This window comes from Agelaius tricolor, unplaced genomic scaffold (genome assembly GCF_023055355.1).
Source record: "Agelaius tricolor isolate 1412-34295 unplaced genomic scaffold, bAgeTri1.0.p SCAF_35, whole genome shotgun sequence".
NCBI lineage: Eukaryota > Metazoa > Chordata > Aves > Passeriformes > Icteridae > Agelaius > Agelaius tricolor.
The window spans coordinates 5,400,127-5,423,797 of NW_027269295.1; the positions used below are offsets into that span (position 1 = coordinate 5,400,127).

General features: G+C 47.5%; 2 protein-coding genes across 4 annotated transcripts; one reads left to right on the top strand and one right to left on the bottom strand.

Annotated features, from left to right (window-relative positions):
• Positions 1 to 3,906, bottom strand: MRPS7 (mitochondrial ribosomal protein S7). Its single transcript, XM_071452589.1, has 5 exons — positions 3,768 to 3,906; positions 3,037 to 3,228; positions 2,673 to 2,736; positions 1,603 to 1,770; positions 1 to 729 (listed from the first exon to the last, which is right to left on the bottom strand). Exons 1-5 carry the CDS (start codon positions 3,821 to 3,823, stop codon positions 508 to 510), a joined length of 702 nt encoding a protein of 233 aa, XP_071308690.1. The 5' UTR covers positions 3,824 to 3,906; the 3' UTR covers positions 1 to 507.
• GGA3 (golgi associated, gamma adaptin ear containing, ARF binding protein 3) lies at positions 3,840 to 23,652 on the top strand. 3 transcript variants are annotated; one of them, XM_071452580.1, is made up of 17 exons: positions 3,840 to 3,986; positions 9,317 to 9,401; positions 9,813 to 9,888; positions 10,330 to 10,428; positions 11,217 to 11,340; positions 12,121 to 12,224; positions 12,754 to 12,834; positions 13,773 to 13,910; positions 14,880 to 14,961; positions 15,422 to 15,538; positions 16,515 to 16,784; positions 17,351 to 17,418; positions 17,805 to 18,127; positions 18,601 to 18,866; positions 19,048 to 19,217; positions 20,122 to 20,232; positions 21,402 to 23,652. In XM_071452580.1, exons 1-17 carry the CDS (start codon positions 3,947 to 3,949, stop codon positions 21,510 to 21,512), a joined length of 2,265 nt encoding a protein of 754 aa, XP_071308681.1. In that variant the 5' UTR covers positions 3,840 to 3,946; the 3' UTR covers positions 21,513 to 23,652. The 3 variants fall into 3 exon arrangements, with proteins under 3 accessions (XP_071308681.1, XP_071308684.1, XP_071308682.1); XM_071452583.1 differs by lacking the exon at positions 3,840 to 3,986 and adding an exon at positions 5,900 to 6,133; XM_071452581.1 differs by lacking the exon at positions 3,840 to 3,986 and adding an exon at positions 5,900 to 6,068.
• The last annotated feature ends 19 nt before the right edge of the window (positions 23,653 to 23,671 follow it).

Here is a 23,671-nt window from a genome sequence, read left to right on the forward strand (position 1 = left end):
ACCTTTCCCATAAAACCGGTTTTATTTTGTCCACATTCCCATCAAATCTGTGCAGACCATGTTGCTGATGGCCAAAATCAAAAAGGGCCTTTTATTGCCTGTTGTACCAATCCCTGTGGAAAAGGATCCAGCTCTGCTCTCAGCTGTGCAGCCAAAAACATTGCTGATTTGAGGAGCAGAAAGACTTTCAGATTTCAGATCCCCAGGAAACAGGTAAGTAAAAGATGGTTTTGTTTAGCATTGCTGTAAGAAAAACATCTAAGGCTTGTCTTCACAGGGAAGTGATTATGAACTAACTGGAGCAGCCCCATTGAGGCTGGTAACTCAGACTCCCCCTTCCCCCATCCAAACAAGCACAAAGAAAAAGAAGCTCGTGGGGATCGTGTGAGCTTTCCCTGGGTTAGAACAGAAGCTGCCTGCAAGGGATATTCCTCCTTGCCCTCTCCCAGGCTGGCAGCCATGGGGCTCTGCTCTCCAGGCCATGGCAGCGTGTCCCACGCAGGGTCCCTACCACCAGCGGAAGTGGGCGTACGCCCGGTTGGCCTCTGCCATCTTGTGCAGGACGTGCTTCCTCTTGATGACGGGGCCCTCATTGTTGAAGGCCAGGAGCAGCTCCTGGGAGAGCTTTTCTGGCATCAGTGTCCGGCGGTGCTTGTTCTCCCTGCACTCGGTGATCAACCACTTCATGGCCAGGAAGCGCTTCCGATTGTCCGTCAGCGGGACGGGCACCTGGGAAAGGGTGAAACATGGCAGGTATCAGCAACTGCTCCTCCCCAGCAGCCACACTGCACCAGCTGCACCTGCAGGTGCTCACTGTGCTGCTCTGTGCAGCCAGACCCGCACTCCACGGCTGAGCCCTGCCAGTTCCCCTGCTCTGTCCATAGGAACTGGCCACTGCTACTGAAATGGAAACTCTGGCCTGTCTGGGAGCTGGGTCCAGGCTGGTTTGAGTTAGCAGAGATGGGAAATGGTCACCCCATCTCTGCACTGAATACAGAGAAGTCACAGAATCACAGCATGGTTTGGGTTGGAATGGACCTTAAAGATCATCTCATTCCAAATGCCTCTACATCTCATCTCTCCTTTAGGCCCCAAGGGTTGCAGAGCCCATACTCAGAAACAGATTCTGCTCGTGTTTTAAATATCCCACTGGATCTAGGTGACCCATTTTGCCATGCTGACCTGCCCCAGGGTTTGGGACCTCTCCCCAAGCAACATGGTGCAGTGGAAAGGATGGGACTGGTAGTCCAAAGACTACCAATTCTTTTGCTGCTGATCTCTGTCTCTTTGGAAAATAGTTGCTGTGTATTTCTCCTCAAATCTAGTCAGAGAACCAGAGACTGCTGCTGATTAATGGTTGGACTTGATTGATCTTAGAAGTCTTTTCCAACCTTAAGTGATTCTGTCACAGGGGAAGCACAATACTCAGAGGTGGGAATCCTGATTTTGGACAGTTTCTAGGTGCTGTTTTATTCCAGATTGCAAAGTGGCTCTTTCCAAGAAGAGAGAATCTTGAGCTTCTCTTGATGGGGTGGAAACCAGTTCATTTGCCTCCCTAGCTAATTGTCTTACAACCAGATGTGCTCCCAGGCCCCCTTTCACCTGGTAGGTTTTGCCACCTCTGGTGATGTTGCTGAGCCCGATGATGGGCTGGCAGTTCTTGAGAGCCTGGTGGAAAATGACGTAGGGGTTGCATTCAATTGTCTCCTTCTCATTTTCTGGAGCTTTGTGGTACTTCTCCAGCTGCTTCCTTTTAATGGCCTCCAGAGTCTTGGAAGAAAGGCAAGAAAGAAGACATACAGGGCAGATGGATTCTCCCACTCCATGAGGTTACATCACTTTTACAGGCACCCCATTTTCACCTGAGCAGCTGGTCCACCAGCCCCAGAGGCAAAAGACCCACTGGTAATTCTTTAACTCAAGTTTTACTTCACCCTCTTCCAGCTCTTCAGTCTCTCTTACCAGTCACTGCATTTCAGGTGAGGGGGATAAGCAGCACAAACCTGGGCCAGAAGCCAGGGAAGGGCAGGGACAAAGTGGAGCCAGGAATAGGGAGGGGTCTGTGCACTGAGCATCTTCCCCTGCAAAGCCTCCCCTCCAGACCTGTGTGCTTTTCTGTAACCAGGAATCAGAAGTTAATTGGAAACATTTGGGCAAAATGTTTCCATTTGAAGGGAGTTCAGGGGTGGAAGAGACCAGATGGGAACAGCAGTTAATAGCTACGGCTGTGTGGGTCAGAGCAGGCTCAAAGCTGTTCCATTGTAGGTGACACATCTGTGGGACTTCAAGGGCAAGTTATACAGAGGGTAAGGCATGACAGAGAGCTGCAAAGATCTTTAGAGAAAATCATGCTTTTTAAGGGTATTCCCTGTGTTTATGCAGTACAAAAGAACATAGGAATACTGAAGGATGGAAAGAGAAGGTTCTCCATGAAGCTGTCATCTGCTGGTCTGTGAACTAAGGAGGCTGGGGCAATGTTACATTTTATCAAACAAATCATGGTTTATCAGAGGAATCATGCTGCAAGCAACGTGTGGCAGAGCAAAGCACATCAGGACCACAGAGATGGACTACCCGAGTTCTTGTAATTCCCAGTTCCAGTGGGTTTGACATCGCAGCCTTCCATTTTGTCTAGTTTTAACATAATAGTGAGAAGAAACCTGAGTTCTTACCTGAGACATGAGGCTTCTGGCCAGCACTTTATTTCCACTCTTCATCATCATATTGGTGAATTTACTGTAAAGACAAAGTCAGATAGGATCTGATATGAATTCTGATTTTATCACCCAAAGAAATAAGCCTCCAACCCCCATTCCTTTGTGTTGTTCCCATGGTTAAGTGTGGGTGCTGCCAGATCTGCTGTAATTATCTCTAATCACTGCAGAACAATGGACTCGTTTTTGGGAAAAGATTAACCCAGAATACAGGGATTGTGCTGTAACAAAAGGCAATGTGAAGCCAGCAGGTAAAGGGAGAAGAGGGCAGCACAGTTCCCAGGCATTTTTGGAGAGAGGAGGAGCTGCTGCTTTCTCTGACCTGATCATGGGGTCGCTGAACACGGAACTTGAGAGACTGGGAGGAGCAGCTTTGATGGGTCGAACAGCCTTAAGCTCCATTTGCTCCCTTTCCTCCTCAGTCAGCTCCTCTAAAGGTTTCTGATGCGATTCCTTTTTCACTTCTGGCTCCAAGTAGCTGGGGTTGTAGCGGCTCCATCTCACGGGCATTATCCTGCAAGGACCAAGAGAGGCGGGGCTGTAACCCAGTGCACGTGCTGTGTCGTGATAGGGATGCAGGCAGATATGGACAGATGTGAAGACGCCTCAGAAGGAATCCTGGATGTGAAAGGCATCACGTGGCAGTGGGGCGAGCAGCTCAGTGCGGATTCTGTCCCTTTTGTCACTGTTCCTGTGGCCAGGCACTGGAAGGGCTGCGCAGGGCCCGGGGCCGTCACCGTCCCTGGAGCTGTTCAAGAGGCGTCTGCCTCTGGCGCTGGGTGATGTGGTTTAGGGATTAGAATGGCAATGCTGTGTGCATGGTCGCACTGGATGACCTTAAAGGTCCAACCTTCCAACCGTGACAGTTCTATGCCTGTGTGACCCGGCAAAACAGGCGGGCGGCCTGTCCGCGTGCTCCCGGTGCGGCGCAAACCCTCCCCGCACCCCCGGTGTACTCCCGGCGAGCCGCCCCCAGGCCTCCTCCCGCGCTGCCCCTGTTCCCGCGGTGGGGACCAGCCCCTGGGGCGCCCCCCGGCCCCTGTCCCCGCTCACCGGGGCAGCCACGCCCGCAGCCGCCGGCCCAGCCCCGCCGCGCTGGGCGCCGCCATCTTCCCTGCGCGCGCCGCCGCGCGGGGCGGGGCCACGGTGGATGGGGCGGGGCCAGAACCGACACCGCCCCCCTCGCGCGGCTCTCGCGCGGGCGGGGCGGGGCCCCGGGTCGCTCCGGCAACATGGCGGAGGCTGAGGGGGAGAGCCTGGAGTCGTGGCTGAGTGAGTACCGCGGGCGTGGGGGCATTGCCCGGCCCCCTCCGACCCCTGGCCCCGCTGGCCCCTCAGCCCCTCCCAACGCCTCTCTGCAGCCTCCGCTCGCCCGACCCCGCCACCCCCTCAGCCGGGCGGCAGCCCCGGGGCCGTCCCGGGGAGGCCGGGGGGTGACAGCGCCCTGGGGACGGGTTGTCACAGCCCCCCGGGCACGGGGGAGTTTCGGCACACCGGGCACGGGGTCTCGGCACCCGGGGATGCGCCGTCCTGGGGGAAGAGCCGGGGCCTCCCCTCCCGGCGGTCAGCTCGGCGTGGGGCGCGGCAGCGGCCGGGGGCCGGTAGCAGCTCCCCGCGGGAGACGGGGGCACCGGGCAGGTCTGCAGCTCAGCCCCTGCGAGGCTGCTGCTTTTTCTTGTCTATAAAGAGTCATAGTTCGTGTCTGTCCCTCCCGTCTCTTCCCTTGCCTGGGTTGTGGCCCGTCGAGTGTACAGCCCGAGTGCTGTTCGTGTGGTTCAGAATTGTGGGGGTTCCCAGATGAATTAATTGTATTCATGTGTTACACAACTGTGATTTTTAAGCAGACAAATCCTGCTTTATGCCTGGCTGCTGTTTCAGGGTAGTCGTGGACATCCATTCCGTACAGGCTGGAATATATCAAACCCCTTTGTCACACTAAGGTGCCTTAAAGGTTAGAGGGGACAAACCCCCGTTGTTTGTTGATGCCCAGCCTCTGCTGAGTGGCCCCTGCCTGTGTGTCTGTCCATGTTGCCCATGGCATTTGGACTCTGGCTGTACAGAACACAGGGATCTGATTCCTGAACAAATCAGTCATAACTGTAAATGTTTTTTATATATTCTGCACACAGGAGCTCCAGCTGCTGTCTGTGGGAGGCCATGCTGCACATCATAGCCTGTTGCCTAGATTTTCTTCTCCTTTTTTTAATAGTTATTTGTTTGATTATGGCAGCAAGTGAAGTTCCAAGTGGTCAGGTACTGGGCAAACAGCAGAAGATAGTCATTACCCCAATTACCTCAGAGTGCAAAACCTGTTACCCTTGGAGCTATCCTTCCATAAACAGGATTAGATAATTCTCCTTTTTTCTTGGTATTTTTATATAAAATTCAAATACATACATGCTGTCATGGTCTGTTATCCGAGTTACTGGCTGAAAGATGTTTTCATCTATTCTCAATTTAGCTCAATCCCTTCTGTCCCCTTACCGATTTTGCTCCTCCTCTGAACTCCCACAATTTGTCAATATCTTTTGTTGTAGCCAGTGAGACACAAGAAGGAACACCCACATCCCTTCCTTGCAATATTTCTCTGAGGAGAGCTGACTCACCCAGTTCAGTTTGTGTGTGAAAATGTCTCTAGTAGGAAGGATATTTTGGGTTGTATAGCCTGGAATGCTTCCTGACTGCTTGTTTTGTGGGCATATTTTTTAATTGAGGAAGTTAAGGGAGAGGTGATGGGTCCTAGGCCAAGGGGCTACAGGGAAGAGTTGCAAAGGCCTTACTCACTGTGAGAAGCATTGCAGCGAGCCTGATTGAAGAGGGGCACACATTTTTCAAGGCTTGAGTGCTGCCGTCAGATTTAGGAGGATGCTTTTATGCCAGGTCACTGCTACAGTGATCGCTGCCGGTATCGCCCCTCCCATCGCAGGGAGCGGAGCCCTCCGTGTCCGGAATTACCGGCGGGGTCCTGAGGCCGGGCGGGCAGAGCTGCTGCAGCTCCCGGCTTTCACCTGCCCTCCCGAGGGCGTTTCTGTGATCATGACAAAGCCGCGGCTAATGCCAACCTTGAGGATGTGCCGTGCTGTACCCCTCCTAAGGGAACGGCTCAGCAGCACAGCCAACTTCCCAGCCACGGGAAGGTGGAGAATTTCTGACTGAAAATGTTCCATTTTTTTTTTTTTTCCTGTGGTGGTGTGCAGCTTCCTGCTGCCCTGCCTCTGGCATCAGGTGGAGTCACAGACCCATGAAGTAACATCATCCTCGTGTCCTGCTGCTGCAGCAAGATCTGCGCCTCAACCTGGGATGATCTGGCATCTGCATGTCCTGCCTCATTCCAGGCAGCTGGGATGAGAGAAGGTGATCCTTCCTGTCCCCTCCTGGCAGGCAGGCTCTGCTTCTGCTCTGAGCTGAAACAGAAGAAGGTTAGGAGATAATGTCAGCTGTACAAACACAACTGGAGCCTTTGACTCCAATGCTGCTTTTTCTGCTGCATCCAAAAGGAAGCTTCTTGTATCCTGCTCATGTCAGGCTAAGGCAGTGTTCCACTGTGGAACAGATGCAAATGGATAAAATATTATAACTGTTCTTCATTTCTTTTTTCCTTTCTTTGTCTGGCTCAGTGTTCTTTTCGGCCCAGGACTGCAGAGTCTGACTGTTAGCCTGGACATGCCTGGGATGGGAATCACAGGCTAAGCCTGACCTGTGGAAACTCTTTGTTGGGGTGGCTTTTGGCTCATTTCAGTAGAGAAGTGAACCCAGGAAAACAGGAGCATTCGTTACCAGCCAGTTAATGGTCTGTGGTTCTCTTCATTCCAGCTGCTCTGTGGTTCTCTGCCTTCCAGTATAGTTTCTCTCTAGGGAAAACAAACACCTTTGTTTCATATCTAATTATTAATCTGAATGTTGCCTCATTAGCATTTCAGTATGGCAGAGCACCTGAGGGCTGAGTGGCTCTGATACTCAGGGTGGGTGTAAAGCAGCTTTGTTTGTCCTGAGCACATTTAAAAAAAAGCTGAAAACTGAGACAGAAGTGGTGGCAGGACTGGGGCAGTGCCAAGACTTTAGTCCCCAGATTGCTAGCTTAGATTCATGTGGTTGCCAGTGTGAAATGGGATTTTCAGGAGGGGACCAGGTGGACAAGTGTCTGTGGAAGCAAATAACTGGTACCAAATGGGCCTTGGTTGGCAGTTTCAACAGAAAAGCCAAGGACTTGATATTCCAGAGCACCAACTCTTCATCCTGGACTGAATCCTTTCACATAAAGCAGCATAGCTGAGCTCCTTGCCCACATTTTAAGCATTCTGCATAAAAAGAGAGGATTGTAAGTCACAACGTGGTAGACGTGACACAGCTTCCTGTAGGTGAAGTGAGGTGATTCCACTGTGCTGGGATGCTGAGTTCATGTGGCTGTGCTGAGACTGGGGACAGCTATCCATACACCCTCTTGTGTTGTGTCATGCAAACACATCAATCTCCAGAGCCAGGGCAGGACTTGTGATCAAGCTCATTAACTTTTATGAACCAAGGTTTCATATGGAGGTTTTATGGATGTTAGAAATAGGAAATTTCTTCATGTGGAACAGCGCTTCCCTTTGGCAGTCACTCTCTCCTTCTGAGACTTCACTGTCTGTGTGAGAGCTTTTGCAGAAAAAACTTAGATGAGTCTGAGAGCATGAAATAATCCAGTGTCATTCCAAAAAGTTTTTGGAGATATTTGGAACAGCTTTTAAATTAACACTTGGAGCATGGGAAGCTCGGTTACATTTTCCTGTTTGTACCACATCATTTTCCTAATTTCAGGATGTGCAGCCAACAAAGTCCAGTTGGTTGTGTGTCCTTATCTGTTTGTGCTCCTCCTGCATTTATTAAGTAAATTCCCTTAATTTCAGCCAGGAACTGAGTGGTTTTTCTTCTGGGCCTGCTAGGCACAAGAGGTGCTTTGGAGCACCAAACCACCACAGTGCTGTTTGACTTGCATGAAGAGGCTTTAGATTGTTGTAAGTCCGTGGTTTCATGATGCTTCCAGGGTGTTCATCAGTTGGAAATGTGGTAATAAGTTTAGGTGCCGCACATTTGGAACAGTTGTTTGGCTCTGCAGAAGTTGTCTTTTAAACTGAGCTTCCCTTGAATCTCTTGAGTTTAAGACCAGCCTGGTAGCTCAGCAAGTTCTACAGGATGTTATCTTGCAATTATTCCTCCCTCACTGCTGTTTTCTGCTCATCTAGGGTCCCATGGAAGTCAGCAGTGGGCACAGAGATTCATTCACCAGTGGAATATTTTACTGTGCAATCCATGGAAAATTTTACTTGCTTTATAAATACCATTCAGTGAGGAGGAAAACCTGAGCAAACCTTGCAAGATGGGCACAGTAGGAGGGCTGAGGTGCACTGGGAAAGGGAGGGTTTGGAGTAGATGCCTGACAACTGTTTAGCTGTCTCTGGAAAGGTAAAAGGATATGTTTTAATGATGATAAAAAATGACACTTGGTAATGCAGCTAAAAAATGACACTTGGTAATGCAGCATATGTTTGTTTTGTTATGCTTCCCTCTGAGATGAAAGTACAGGGATATGTGCTGGGTTTTTTCCTGCCCTTCATCCCCTGCTCTATACTACCTGACTAAGCAATATTTAATTTCCTAAACCTCTTTCCATTATATTAAAATTTTTAGGAAGGTTTCTTAAAGGCCAGCTCTTAGATATATAGGGACAGGTACAGTACATTGTTTCTTCCCTTACAAGAAAGAAAAACCATTACATCTGGTCATCTTGGCTGGAAAATTAGGTTAAAGCAGGAATCTGATCTCCTGTAAATTCATTGCTGCATCAGGGTTAAGTAAAATACATGGAGAAGATGCATTCAGAACCAAAGAGGTGCTGATGGCCTCACTACTCTGCAATCAGTGCAGTCAGTGAGGTCCTGCTGCTTGAGGGAGGATCCTTCAGGAGACTGAAATAGCCCTGTCAGTAAAGTGTTGATCTTTTAGCTTCTGCATGTAGGATTTGAGTTCCTGATCAGGTGCAGGCTGCAGTGTTTATTACCTGCAAGAAGAACTCAATGTATAATAATAAATTTCAGTTCATAAATCCCAGGGGAAATGCCAAGGCATCAATCAAAACAGCTGGGACTCCAAAAGCAAGTGCTAATGCTAAATGGCTGATATTAAACATCTGATCTTCCAGCTCTTCCTTCTGCAAAATTCCCAGGGAATACAAAAATAATTTCATATGTAGAAAGTGTGAGGGTTTAACCTTTAAAAAATTTATTGTTACAACCAAATAGAAAGAGACAGCATTTCAGGCAGAGGAAACTGTGAGCTGAAATATTTTATTCTGTGCTCTCATTTAGGATATGGGAATAGCCTGTCTCTAAACACTTGAGATTTGGCCACCTGTTTTCTGTGGAAAAAGCAGTGGTTCTTGCTGGATGTTTGGATGTCTCAACTTGGACACACCCTTTTTTCCTGAACAGACATACCACGTGTGGACTTCTTTCTCCTTTGTTAGAGCTGGCAATGGATGTCAGATGCTTTTCTCTAGGAAATGTATGACCTTTTATACTGTTTCTTCTCTTGATTGATAATATGTTCTCTTTTCCTTGCCAAAGATAAAGCCACCAACCCATCCAACAGGCAAGAAGACTGGGAATATATCATTGGATTCTGTGACCAGATCAATAAGGAGCTTGAAGGGTGGGTGTCCCAAACTGCTCTAGACTTAATAAATAAATGTTCACAGTTTAAAGTGTGAAATTCCATTATCAGACATTTACAATTTTTTTAATATATACTGATATCACAAGGAAGAGCTGGCTACAACAGAGGGAAGATGCTGCCTCCCCTGTGAAAGGCAGCATGGCTAATCCAGACTGAGCACTGGGAAACTGGGAATTCTGAATCTGCTTCTAATTTCAGGTTCAGCAGCTCCAGGGTTCTCATCTGGCCAAAATTATTCCATTTGCCAGTCTGTAAAATGGGGTTATCACTGATAATGCTGGTGGAGCTTCACATGTTTAAAATCTTTACTTGCAAGACACTTTGTTTAAACAGCAGAAATTGTGAAAGTGTTAAAGTCCTCCATGGTGTTTACCTGTTCTGTTCTAGGCCTCAGATAGCTGTGAGACTCCTGGCTCATAAAATCCAGTCACCACAGGAATGGGAGGCAGTGCAAGCCTTGACAGTAGGTAGTCCTTACTCCTCCCCTTAAATCCAGGCATGTATCCCATTGCATCACCTGGGTGGGGTAGAGGGGGCACAGGATGTGTCCATGGGGTCAGCTGGGGCTGAGTGCCCTGATCCCTGGGAGGGAGCACAGTTCCGTCCCTAAAGTGTCCAGAAACAACTCTGGGTTAGTTTGAGCTGCTTTCCTTTGTTATCTTCCAGCAAGATTTGTGTTTATTGTTGAGGCCAAGTACTGAGATAACACAGACCCAGATGCACCTGGATGAGGGTGGGACACCAGGTGTGTCTTCCCTAAAGATGGGAGATGGATGTCTGCATGGAGCAGGAATACTTGTTTCACTGACAGGGGCCCTCTACCTCCCCTCTAAGCAGAACACACACTGTTATTGTAGGGTTTTTCCATTTGCTTTCAGCCCCTGTTTCTGTTCCTTGAATGCAGGTGCTGGAAGCTTGTATGAAGAATTGTGGGAGAAGATTTCATAATGAAGTTGGGAAGTTTCGCTTTTTAAATGAGTTAATAAAAGTTGTGTCTCCAAAGGTTAGTCCCTGAGTGTTACAGCTGTAGCTGCTTTTTGTTTGACCTCTGTAAGCTACAGACAGCATCCAAAATATTTGCAGTGTTCTGTTTGGCTCATTGCACTTATTAGTCTATATTCAAGAGCATTCGTTAGCTAAGCTCTTGTTGTTTGAGGGGTTTATATGCCTTACTAAATTTCTCAGGAAACTGTACTAAATTGCTATCACTATACAGTCTCTGGGCTGTTCTAATCCTTCAGGTAGCTCTAAAGGGCTTCTAAAACTTGGGCTGTGTTGTTTTAAAAAATGAAATTCCAGTCATTGTGAAAGAGAAATGTGATGCAGAGGTTAAAACAAGAGGTTTGACAGCACACCATGGAGTTCTAGTCCTCATTCTGCTGACTTGCTGTGTATAGTGCCAGGCTAAGTCCCTCAGCATTCATGATGAGTTTAATGTGCTGAAAATCTTCCCTATGGCATGATTGATGCAACAATGCATTCCCAAATTCTCTCCCATAAGACAGAGGAGGGGGTGGTTCTCTCTACTGCTGTAATTTTTAAAATAGCAAAATCCTGGAGCCAGCAGAACAGCTGCTTTTTCTTTTGCTGAAGGTAATCACAAAGCTTCTCTTCACTGTTATTTCAAATCTATTAGAGGAGCACCTTTTCCTCCTAATGAAATGTACCTTAGACCATCTTTGAACTTGGATCATACACCTTTGAATTTATTTCACTGAGCTTCCACAGAGCTTTATTTTAAAAAAGAAATTAAGAACATAAAGAATTTGGATCTTTTTTCCCCACACTTAGTACCTGGGGGACCGAGTCTCAGAGAAGGTGAAGTCCAAAGTGATTGAATTGCTGTACAGCTGGACTGTGGCATTGCCAGAGGAATCCAAAATCAAGGATGCCTACTACATGCTGAAGAGACAAGGTAGGGAGTCAGCTGCTCGCTCATGCATTCTCTCCAGCCTGGGCTTTGAGCAAGAGTGTCACAAAATATACAGCTTTTAATTAAATGGGATCAAGACAAGCTCTGAGGGGAGATAGAACAAGGGAGAAATTCTCTGAAAAGCTTTTCATTATGTGTAAATGCCTTGGGCAGGGTTGGGCTGGCTCAGTTAACGAAATTAGTGAAATACCTTGCAAATACTTTTGTTTTGGTTTGAAGGGCCTTTTCTAAGTTCTTTTTTTTTTGTGGAAATAGTTATTAGATGATTTGAACAAGTCTAATTTAAAGTGAAATAAGGGCTTCCAAGTAGCTTTTTTTGTGTTCTTTTAACTAAATGGCTTTGCAGCTGTTCCTTTAGTTCAGCTGACACACATTTCTTGTGTAGGCACAATGAAAAAAACTCAGTAGCTTCACAAGAAAAATAGATTCCATGAAAGTTCTGGAAACCATCCTGTCTTATTAGGACACACATACTGGAAGTCATAACTGTCCCTTGCAGCACTGTGGATGGATAAACTAAAGGATGAATGGGGCTGAAAATGGTTCCTCCCCTTCAGAGGCAGAGTTTAGCTCTTGTTATGGGGTTGGGAGAACATCCAGGTAGAAGTCAGCCTGGGATGTGGATTGTTCACTGTTCACTGGAGCAGTGTGGCAGCATCAGGGACAGATGTGTGTTGGCTCTGAGAGAAGTCTGGGAGTACCTGTGTGCCCTGCCTGGTGTGAGTGTGTGTGCTGACCCACAGGATCCCTTTCTGCTTTCAGGGATTGTCATGTTTGATCCTGTGATTCCTGCAGACAGAACACTGATTCCTTCCCCACCGCCTCGTCCCAAGAACCCGGTGTTTGATGATGAGGAGAAATCCAAGGTACAGTGAAGGCTTGTGACAAAATCACTAATGAAAAGTGATTACTCAGTGCACATTTAGAATAAGGAAGCAAAGTATAATAATGTGGCTTTTATTTTGGGGGGGATGATCTGTACTTTTGCAGAGTTCACTGCTTTGTCCACCTGCTTAACCCAAAGTTCCAGTTAAGACCTTGTCTGTGTTACCATTATGGGGTTACTTATGTTAAAGTGCCATCATACTGAAGTACTGGAAAGCAGAGAATGTTTCACACACAGGAGGAAAAATAATGTATGGGAGGAATAACTATCTAGTGCCAGAAGTCACTGAGATGTCACCGAATATGTCCTGTGTAAAAGCAGGAATGCAGCAACTCACATAGATAATAAACTCTAAATGACTCCTGCTGAAGTCCCTGTAACTATGGAAGCTATGTGAGCTTTGTAATACTGGGCTGTATCCCTTTTCCCCTGAATTGTTCATATAGATTCCTTTTCTTTTGCTCAAGGGTCTTTATTTGTTTTCTGACTATAATTTTCTTGTCTTTCAGCTTCTAGCCAAGCTGCTGAAAAGCAAAAACCCAGATGATTTACAAGAGGCCAACAAACTTATAAAATCTATGGTAAAAGAGGTAAGAAATTCCTGTAGGATCGGTTCAGGTAAGCAGTCTGCTTTCCAGGTTTTAAGCAGTTTGACTTCAAATGGTGGAGAGGTTAGGATTTGGTCTCTAGCTTGTACCTAGGAGATGTTTGTGTCACAGAAATGTGATGTTTATGTCTACAGTTGGTGTCTCTGGTGGATGATGGGGCAGGAATTGAATGTCTCTTGTAGATAACCACATTCCCATCATTCAAGGTGGGATTTCATATCAAGGTTTGGTGGGAGCATTGTGGTACCACCCCTGGATGCTGAGGACTGAGTCACTGGACTGGTTTTTCTCACAAACAAGTTCATGGAAACACCTTCCTGTTTGTAGAGCTGTGCTGCATCCACCCATGGCAGTCATTCCAAACTCTGGAGTCCAGGAAGTGACTCACTGGGAATCTGGCAAATAAAAGGATACCTTCTGGACTGTAGTGGTTGTATAGGTTACCAAGATACTTCATTCAAGCTCCTCTTGTCCCCAAGGCAGATTCTCCTACGTCTTCAGTTGGAATCTCCAGTCAGAGATGGGTGGACATTTTCCACCAGAGTGTGCTTGTTGTTCCTAGTAAATGTTTTGCCTCAAACACCTCTCTTTAGTTAAGTGGCATCAAGTGAACAAAAAGAAAATCTTCTGAAAAGGTCAGAAAGGAACTTTTTGGAACTTTTTTAGTGGTGTAATTATACATTGAAGTCTGTCTAATGAGACTTTGGAAATATGGGGCTGCCTGTAATTTCAGAATGGTGGTGAAAAGACAATAAAATAAACAAAGCTTCACATGAATGAAGAAGGGTTTTGTTTGCTTTTTTCTGGCTTAACCTTAAATAGGCATTACTTGACACATTTGCAAATAATATCAGTGGTTGTGTTGCTGTGAGCTTTTAGAAGGAAACTCACCCTTTCTGTCTGTGCTTTCCACCCTGAAGGATGAGGCTCGGATCCAGAAGGTGACAAAGCGCATGCACACGCTGGAGGAGGTGAACAACAATGTGAAGCTGCTGAATGAGATGCTGGTTCATTACAGCAAAGAGGACTCATCAGAGGCTGACAGGGAGCTCATGAAGGTTGGTCTGAGCTGCTCCTTCTTTCCAGCAATCCTGGAGTCAGTCCTTTCTTACAGACTTGAGTTTTGCAGAGAATTACAAACACTGCAGTAAAATGGAGAGCAGTAGTGAGAAACAGGAGCAGTTGCTGCAAACAGCAGGCAAGAAAATATCCATGTTTTTAGTGCCTTTCACCAAAAGACTGGGTGGGGAGTAGCTCCATTTCATCTATGCTTGAAGTGAGGTGCAGCTGTTCTCCAGAGGTGCAGCATGGCAGAACCTGGAAGCCGCAGTTTCTAATTCTACATCCTATAAGGGCACACAGATTGCAGGTCATAACTGTCTGTTGCAGCACTGTAGATGAATAAACTAAAGGCTGAATGAGGCAGAAAATAGTCCCTTCCCTTCAGAGGAAGAGTTTTAGCTTGTGTTTCAGGGTTAGGAGAACATCAGTGAAAACAACCACCAGGGATGGTTTGGTAGGCCCAGAGCCTTTAAGAATTGCTCATTATTTTATTTAAAAAATCAAACCCACTTATTTTTAGCAATAAAGTCTTTAAAGAGTGGTAAGATGCTTAAGAAACATGTTTGTTTCTGTGAACCATTTTGTTACTGCCACCTTTCTGCTGTGTGGTTGCAGACTCAGTAGTGGTTGCAGCACAATTGAAGCCTAATTGCTGAAGCATGATTCTGCTCTTTTAGGGATTGCTGTACAAGGAAGGAACATGTCTTTTGGATTAGAACTTGGCCGTAAATGCTGATGTGAGGGAGGCCTGAGAAATGTGTTGGGAATGCAGGTTGTGTTACCCCAGGCTCATGTAACGCTGCTGAGCATTGTGAGCTGGGCACAGAGGCCATCCTGGCTGTGCAGACACACTGGCACAGTCAGCATAGTGAGACTGGTCTGTTCTGGGGGTCATTCTGTGCTGACTGGTGCTGCTGGCGGTGGCTCCTGGCTGGTGAAATCCTCTGTCCTAATCTGTCTTTCAGGAGCTCTATGAAAGGTGTGAAACCAAAAGAAGGACACTGTTCAAGCTGGCCAGTGAGACAGAGGATAATGACAGCAGTTTGGGTAAACTAGGCACACTTTTCCTTTTTAATTGCTTTTGTGCTCCTTGCCTTTGTAAGGGTTCAGCTATAAAGTCATTTGCTCACTGTTGGTTCCTGTTGCTTTAATAAAGGACAGTCCTTCCCTCTTTGTGCTTATCATTTCAGTTCAGGCAAGGACTGGATAGTAAAGTTCGTTCAGGAGGATGGGAGCAGTAATGGGGGACAGCTGCTGCTTTGGGAGGGGAAGGGAGTTGCTGTGGGGAACAACCTTGGGCTCATTTTTTTCTTGGTACTGCAATGTGTGTGGAGCTAGAAAAGGTCAGGGTATTGCTTATAGAAATGTGGCAAAGGCAGAGTGATGGAGCTCACAGCCAAATATTCATGGGTTTTCTTGCTGATTATTTAGCTGAAAACTGAGCACTCTCAGCATAAGTGGGAACAAAGTGACTAAAGCCTTGGAAGTAAGTTTTTCTCTCTTGTAGGGGATATTCTGCAGGCCAGTGACAATTTATCACGTGTGATAAATTCCTATAAAAAAATAATAGAGGGGCAAGTGATCAATGGTGAAGTGGATCTCCCTGGGATGTCTGTAGTGGAAGGTGAGTTCCTGGGAAGCCAATTGTTTAATTTTTGAATCCTGCAATTCTAAGTGTTTTGAACAATGTTTCCTGTTTTGTTAAAGTAGCTTTTGATGGTTCTTGTGGCCAACAGTTTGTGAATCAGAGGGGAACAAGAAGGCTCCTGAGCAGTGGATAAACAGTTCTGGACAGGAGCAGCAGTGCTGCAGCGTTGCATTCTCCATTGCTCAGTCCATATTATTGAAACCTTTGATGACATCAGTAGCAAACCTCCATGTGAGCAGTTTGTGTGGCTGGAAGTTCTCATACATTTTCCTCCCCATATTTGTCTTGTTTCTTAAAGGTAATGTGTAAGAAGAAGATAATTTTATCAAAAACAATTTTATCAAAAACATTTTATCAAACAAGAGCTGAAGAGTAGGAGCTGGACCAGGGATCCTTTTCCTGGTTTTGCAAGTAATTCCATTGTGAATTCAGGCCAGTTGCCCACTTCACACTTGACCTTCACCATTGAAAGCTCTGGACACGAGTGTGACAGAATTACCACTTGGGACTCAAACATTTTTGCTGCTTCCTGGCAGCATCTTACTGGGACAAGACTGTTCTGAATATGAAGATTGAGGTGGTATGAATTTCCTTCAGCTTTCCAGCTGTCTGGTAACCTCTGTTTATTATAATGCTGTAGGATCTCCCAAAGCCTCATCTGAGTTCAAAGATTTTTGAAGAGCTCATGAATTGTGAAGCACTGGGGAAGGAGCAGTGGTTGCAGCAGATTTTCATCCTTTTAAATCTTTTAGGGATTGCTGTACAAGGAAGGAACATGTCTTTGTTGACATCTGTGTTGATTTATATAGTCCAGACAGCAAATATCCTTTCTCTGTTACAAAGAGCCATAAGCCATGCTCAGATGAGGGTCTCTCTGCTAATTTCAAACACTGGGTTTGCTCTGAGCCTTTTGCCTTTTTTCCTAGTAGTGCTCTTCTCCTGTCTGCTGCAGGGAGTAACTCCACCAATAATCTCAACACCCTGATTGACCTGGGTGGACTGGACGTCAGCAGCGCGCCGCCGCCTCCGCTGCCCCCCAGGAGCCTGGCAGCAGCCCCCAGCCCAGCCCCTGGCCCAGCTGAGATCCCCATCCTCCCTCCTCCTCCCCAGGCCTTTGTGCCACCGCGCAGCAGCTCTGCCAGCCAGGGGGAAACGGCACCCACTCAGCAGGGCAGCACAACCAACTCCCTGTCCTTGCTGGATGAGGAGCTCCTGTGCTTGGGTAAGATGCTGAGGGCCCTGCAAAAGGGCTGCTCAATCCATCCCAAGAAAGGCTACTTTTGTGTTCTCCATGCTCCTGGATTCCAGGGAGCACTCCCTTGCATCATTCTGAATATAAGCCCTGGTCAGTGAGTCAGTATTAAAATCTTCCCAGAGCTGGCTGCAAGAAAGTAACTGTTCAGTGCAATTGAAGTCTGATCTCTGGGGCTGCTGGGACATGCTGTGTGTACAGGGTGCAGTTTGGGACAGATGAAGCCCTGATTGTGGGGTTGTGCTGAGGAGAAGGTGCTTCAGAGGGGCTTGCATAGGAGCCTGCAGGATGCCTGTCGGTGGAGCCCAGATGTGAACAGCAGAAGGCAATGGATGGGTTAGAAGAGCTGTGTGCAGGGCATGACTGTTGGCTGCTGATGCTGTCAGTTTCTTCCTCATCACAGACTTGCAGTCCATCTCAGTGTTTCATCAGGTTCTTGGGCTCTGGAAGAGCTGAATCAAGTTTTGATGGTACTGAAACAGCAGCCAAGGAATTACACTGAATTAATTTTCTCCTCCTGTTGTTTTTTCCTTCAGGCCTGAATGACCCAGCCCCTGCAGCAGGGAAGGAGACCTCAGAGAACAACCAGTGGAGCATGTTTGAGGTACAAAGGAGGAGTCTCAGGGAAGGGGAGGGAGGGAGAGACTGATGTTGTGGGAGGTCTCAGGACACACTGTCACCTTGGAAAAGCATGTGATCACACACACAGGCAAAGGGGCAGTCTGGCTTTGCCCCAGTATTTGGGATAGCTGTGTTTAAGCAGGTATCCCTGAACCTGGCTTTCTCAGTGTCCCATCTGTCCCCATGATGTTAGTCCTCCCTTTGCTTAAATTACAGATCAGATGTATCCCTGACTTAGGCTGCAGACTTTGCTGCTTGTCACCCAGAACCTGTTTTTGTGGTAAACCTTTGTCCCTCTGTAAGAGAGCAGTGCCATCTCTGCATCAGGGCCAACAGTGAGTTAGAGCATCTGCCTGTCCTCTCTTTCAGAATGAGCAGCTGGACCTGGATTTCTTTAATCCGAAGATGGTGACTGTTGCTTGCAACCCTGCAGGGAACGCTCTTCTCCATCACACATCACAGACCACATGTGGGACATCAACCACGCTGCCTTCTGCTTTCCCAGCCTCCCAGCCTGCTCCCAGCATCCCAGCACCAAACTCAGCACCATTTGTATTTCCTGCTGTACCAGCTGCCCCTGCAGGGCCTCCTATGAATATTCCAGCTGCTCCTGGGTACTTCAGCTCGTCTGTGGGGGGCAATATGTCACATAAGATGGATGCATTGGGACAACTCCTTGAAGAAGCCAAAGGGTAACCAAAAGTCCTGACTTTGCTTTAGCTCTGCAATTAGAAGCCAAGCTCACTGCAGTGCCAGGTTCTGAGGGTGACTTTCAACTCTCTGGTTTGGTAGAAATGTGGGATTGGGATTTTTCTTCTCAGAGGTTTCAGTTTACAAACTAATATGAGTTTCCCACCTCTGCGAGGGAAAGGCAGGCAGAGCACACAGCTGTACTGTTGCTTGATCCAAAGGTGTGGTGTGAAGGGGAACTAGCTGCTAAGGTACTAGAGGCCCCATTTCCTTCCTGGCTTAAGAAGTGACCCCAACCCAACCACCACCCCTGTCCTTGTAGTTCTCCTCATGTGAGACTGTGCAGAGTCACAGACTCCAGCCTGACTCCAAGCTGCTGCTTTGTCCTTGTGTTGAGCTGTTACCTCTGGGTGCTGGTGAAATTCCTGCTTCCTTTCCAGCTCTGTTCACCATGGCTTTTCTGTCTCTCTTGCAGGAGTGCCACCCAAGGCATGGCGACACCTTCAGTGTTCCCTGGGGTGACTTTGCCAACCACTGTCACCCCTGCCCCATTAGCAGCACCTGCAGGGCTGGCAGCCACTGCCTCTGGGGCCCCTCCAGCTCCCTTCCCAAACAGCTGCACTGCTGGATCAGGAAGTCCTCTCTTCCAGCCAACATCATTCCAGCAGCAAGGCAGTCCCGTGAAAGCACCTGAAATTTCTTTGGCCAATGTCCATGTTCCCTTGGAATCCATTAAACCCAGTAAGTATTTCAGGTTTTTCACTTTGCTCTGGATACTTTTAAAGGCAAAGCTTCTTGTCAAAGTTCATGAAATAGAGAGAAGGGATGAGCAGCTCCAGCTGAACATCCTGATCACATGGTGCTGCTTCAGACCATGTGCTGCACACAAACCTGGATCCTCTCCCTTCTCTCCCTGTGGCAGGCAGTGCCCTGCCCGTGACAGCCTATGACAAGAACGGGTTCCGGATCCTGCTGCACTTTGCCCGGGAGTGCCCCCCGGGGCGCTCGGACGTGCTGGTGGTGGTGGTGTCCATGCTGAACACGGCGCCGCTGCCCGTCAGGAACATCGTGCTGCAGGCGGCCGTGCCCAAGGTAGGGACACGTGGCACAGAGACTGCAGCCAGGGTGGCCTGGCCGTGGACTCAGAGGCTTGGGACAGCCTGGTCTGACCTTTCCACAGGCTGTGCTTTTGGGGGTACTAGTTGTTGGTTTGTCTGGGTCTGGACTGAAGGCACTTGACACAGTAATTCATGTTCAGACTCAAGTGTTTATTATTTCTTATCAGTAAAACAGTCTCATTACTGTGAGTTCAGCAGCTTTTCATTAGAAGGCACAAGATGGCCAACAGTCTCTTGGTACAAGGTCTTTTAAGACTAAACTATCCAATTAAGAATTGACACCTAGATTATTTTCCCTTTTAACCCAATAACTGATCCCACAGAGCCCACAATGAGGATTTTTCTGCCCAATTACAAAATGCCACCCAAACCCATGGAGAAGAAGGAAGAAGAAGCATGAAGAAGAAACCCAGGATGACACCCTGTGCCATCTTGCTTCCATCCACAACATACTAAAAATCCCCAAACCTAAATTTATCACCAAGTGATACACCTACACTACTCTCTATAATATATTTCACACTTTTGTGGATTCTAGTTTATCTTGAAGTCTGGGAAACTTTCTCCATGAATGAGGGTCAAAGTCAGTGCTCCCCTGGGGGTCAGGGCAGACAGAGGAATATTCCTGGTGCCCTGGGTTTCCACAGTGCTCTTTCCAGAACACAAAGGTTCTTGTCAGAGGCAGAAAACACAGCAGGATAAGTCAAGATCTGCCTGTTCCTATTGTGTTTTGCAAGCTGGGCTGGCTCTTGTTCCCTCATTCTCACTTGTGGTTTGATTCTCTTCCATTTGGATATGGGCTGTTGTCCCCCCAGCCTGTTCATTGTCCCCAAGGCAGGAGATCATCCCTGAGGTTCTGCTCTCTATTTCATTTGCAGTCCATGAAGGTGAAGCTACAGCCACCCTCTGGCACTGAGCTGTCTCCGTTCAATCCCATCCAGCCACCAGCTGCCATCACCCAGGTCATGCTTCTGGCAAATCCTGCGAAGGTGAGAGGGGCAGTGGGATTTATCCTGCCCTCTTCAGACATGTTTGATATCAGCTGAACTCTGTGGAGGGGTGGGACCAAACATTTGAGCAGCTACAGCTGTTTGTTCCTAAAAGTTTGGACTTGATGATCTTGGAGGTCTTTTCCAACCTTAATTATCTGTGATTCTAATGTGCCCTCCAGAAGTGGTTACTATGGAATGTTGGTATTTCAGTTCAGGACTAGAGGAGGCTCTTTCCAACAGTCTTTGGCAGGGAGAGGTATGAGAAGGGGCAGTGTACTTCTTCCAGTCAAAGGGCAAGGATCATGTCAGGCTCAGCTTTAAAGGGAAGCAAAGCTGCATCAGGAATTGGACTCTCCTGTGCATTGAAGGTGCCTGGCTTTGCTGATAATTAGATCAATGCTGAATTGACTGGTGCTGTAGCCGTACTTTTGATGAACCAGCAGGCAAATGTCAGATTTCGTCTGTTCCATCATTCTCTGTGACCAGGGGCACAATGGGGTTGACACTTCCCTTTCTGATGATGATGGTAAGGGCATCTGAGAAGATGTTTTTCCTTGCTGTAGTCACTCATTCAGTCAGCCAGCTCTGAAAGCACAAAACTGAAGACTTTCTAATTCTTTGACAAATTTAAATGTTTATACTTGAGAATTACAATGAAAGTGCCCTTCAAGTATCAGCTGAAATCTCTGAGATAAAAGGATGAATGTCAGAGGGGTTTAGTGGTTGTTCAAAAAACTTTGTGGTTTGATTGAAGGGCTGCTTCCATCTCATGCTTACTGTATTGCAAGACATTTTTCAGAGCAGGAACTGTTTTATCTTCCTCCACATGATGAGGAATGTAATTTTTGGAACTTTTCCAGCAGCAGTCTCCTAGAGCAGTGTAGCAACTGGCGACGTCTGTGCAATCTATGCTCACAGGTCATTCATGCTTTTCTTGGTCTGCTCCATGCTAAGCAGTAAAAGTTTTTTGGTATGGAAAGTGTAAGGTGAATAACTCAGGTTTGTAAATAGCTGAACTCAATGAACTTAACCTGAACCCTCCTGCCCCTGCTCTGTACAACAGAAGTCTTGTGCTCTCTGTAGAGCTGTAACAGTGAAGTGTTTTGTTCAGGGCTGTTGAGCTGGGACTGTTCTCACGTTGCTTTCGGGTTTTGTCTTTCCTGCAGGAGAAGGTGAGGCTGAGGTACAGACTGACCTTCACCCTGGGAGATCAGCCCAGCACAGAAGTGGGCGAAGTGGATCAGTTTCCCCCAGTAGAGCAGTGGGGGAATCTATGACCTTAGGACACTGCCAGAGACTCTGACAGGACCAGGGCAGGATCCCACAGGACTGGAATGGATGTGCCGTGGGGAGGGACACACATGCTATCCACTGGTGATGTTCAGCTTTGTTTACATGTCCTGACCACTCTGCTTGTAGCTTTAGTCCAGAATGTTGTGCCCCACATTTGAAGGGGCCCTGGAACACTTATGCCAAGCATGAACTGAGAGGCAGCCAGCAACAGGCGGTGCTGGCTGCTTTTACTTTGACCTCTGGGTGAATCTGGTTCTATCTTCCACTCTATTAAACTTGAAGTTACTGTATTTTGAGGGAAGACCTGTCAGCAGAAGGAGATTTAGTTGGCTTTTCCTGCACTGCTGTCCAGAGATCCCGACAGGCTGTGGGGTGATGATGCCGCGAGCTCAGCGCAGAGCCCTGACAGACCCTCCCTGGGCCTGCGACCTCCTTGTGCCACACAGGCCCATGAGCATGCTGAGTAATAATGCTGCTCCATGAGGGAATGCTTCCTTTTTTACACTGAAATAGCACTTAACTCCCTTCCCCCTCTCCTGCTTCATTCCCAAGGGCCCGTGTAAGCAGCCCCTCGCTCCGTGTGTGCCATACTGCTGTATCTTTACTTTTTATATTTATTTTACGCTGCTGGCTGCCGCCTTGGGGCATCCATTTGGGGCAGCTGGTGCTGAGTTTTGTCTGCAAATGGTTACACTGGTTAATTTTTTGCCTTCATTGCATTCCATAGTGTGGGGAAAAGAGGAAATGCATAGTGAGGAGAAAAGAGGGCTGGAGGGTCTTGGTCAGTATTGGAGGAGGACAGCACCTGGAACACAGAACTGTTTTTACAATCACTAGTCAGGGCAAGTGACTGAATCCAGGGATAAGGAGAGATGCCTCTCATGTCTCCTCATGCAGGCAGTGTTAAGGGTATAGTCAAATACTGTGTTTTATTGAGCTGAGTACAATGACCTACAAGATGTAAATAATAGAGCCGTAGAGTATTAAAACAGAACAAGCAGGCAGAGAAAAGGAAGAGGCTCCCCTGGGCTGCAATGGGGCATGTGCTGGGTTAATGCCCCATTTTCTTTGTTCCCTGTATTAAGTGGCAAAGTGCAATTGTCCCCACAAAGGGGAAAACAGTTTTGCTGGACATCAGTGCTAACAGAAGAGCTGATCCCTTAGCTACAAACTCCTAGAAATAAGGTTTAAATCACCAAAACTTGGTGTCAGCAGCCCCTTCTTTCTTCTCGGTTTCCAGTCTCAAGCAGTGCCTCAGTGAGCCCTGACAGACTGTTGTAAATTAATGGGGGTTTTTAACACCTATTGACACAAACACAGAGAGGTGCCTGCTCAGTCCTTGGACACTCAGTTCTGCATTTCCAGCAGGGCTGTCAAGGAACAGCTCTTTGCAAACGTGGAGTGGGAGCAGCACAGAGAAAAGCAGTACAGGGGCTCCTACCTCATGTAGGAAAACTCCACAGAACATGCTGGAATGAATGGTGGCTGTAAAACCATTGCTGCAAACACAGCTTGCAGTTATTCGTAGTTGAATTTTCTTTACTATGCTGCAGAGTAAAAATCCCTATAAATTAAAAAATGGGATTCACAAGCCTCAGGCCCTCATCAGAGGCACCAGGCAGATGCAGGAACCCCTGAAGGTGGAATTTAGGCTTGTCCTGGTCTGAAGCCTGTGGAGATCTCAGCCTTGTCAGCTCCCTGATGCAGAAGCCAGGGGAGAGGGATGCGTTGTTTGGATGCTAAAGAAAGTTGTTTTAAATTGATGGACTGGGAGATAATGGACAAGGAGAGAATTCTTTCTGCCTCAGACGTGTTCTTGCCAGCACTTTAGACACAGTAGGCATGGGGGCAGTGCCTGGGTGGTGTGTCCTGAGGAGCAGGGTCACTGCTTCCCTGCATGTGGATCTCACTGTGACTTGGAGGAAGGCAGGAGAGCACAGGTGCTTTCAGCAGCAGCAGCCACCCAGACATGGACACGCACCACAGTCCTGCTGCTTCGGAAATTAAACCATGAATGTTCCTTGTCTGTAGGGTGAGGTTCCTGCTTCATCCCCAGCAGTCCTACCTGTACATACATCTCCAATGCATTTGTGCTGCTGCATGTTGAATAAATCATTTTCCCTACCTGGCTCTGTGCTGGCCC

What these genes read in the sequence shown, in the direction of transcription:
- GGA3 (XM_071452580.1), top strand. Translation starts at nt 3,947, where the DNA reads ATGGCGGAGGCTGAGGGGGAGAGCCTGGAGTCGTGGCTGA. An exon ending in TAAAATCTATGGTAAAAGAG is followed by an intron (nt 12,835 to 13,772) that starts GTAAGAAATTCC and finishes TCCACCCTGAAG; the next exon opens with GATGAGGCTCGGATCCAGAA. An exon ending in TTCTGGCAAATCCTGCGAAG is followed by an intron (nt 20,233 to 21,401) that starts GTGAGAGGGGCA and finishes TCTTTCCTGCAG; the next exon opens with GAGAAGGTGAGGCTGAGGTA.
- MRPS7 (XM_071452589.1), bottom strand. Translation starts at nt 3,823, where the DNA reads ATGGCGGCGCCCAGCGCGGCGGGGCTGGGCCGGCGGCTGCGGGCGTGG. An exon ending in TTCAGCGACCCCATGATCAG is followed by an intron (nt 2,737 to 3,036) that starts GTCAGAGAAAGC and finishes TTGTCTTTACAG; the next exon opens with TAAATTCACCAATATGATGA. An exon ending in GAGGTGGCAAAACCTACCAG is followed by an intron (nt 730 to 1,602) that starts GTGAAAGGGGGC and finishes ACCCTTTCCCAG; the next exon opens with GTGCCCGTCCCGCTGACGGA.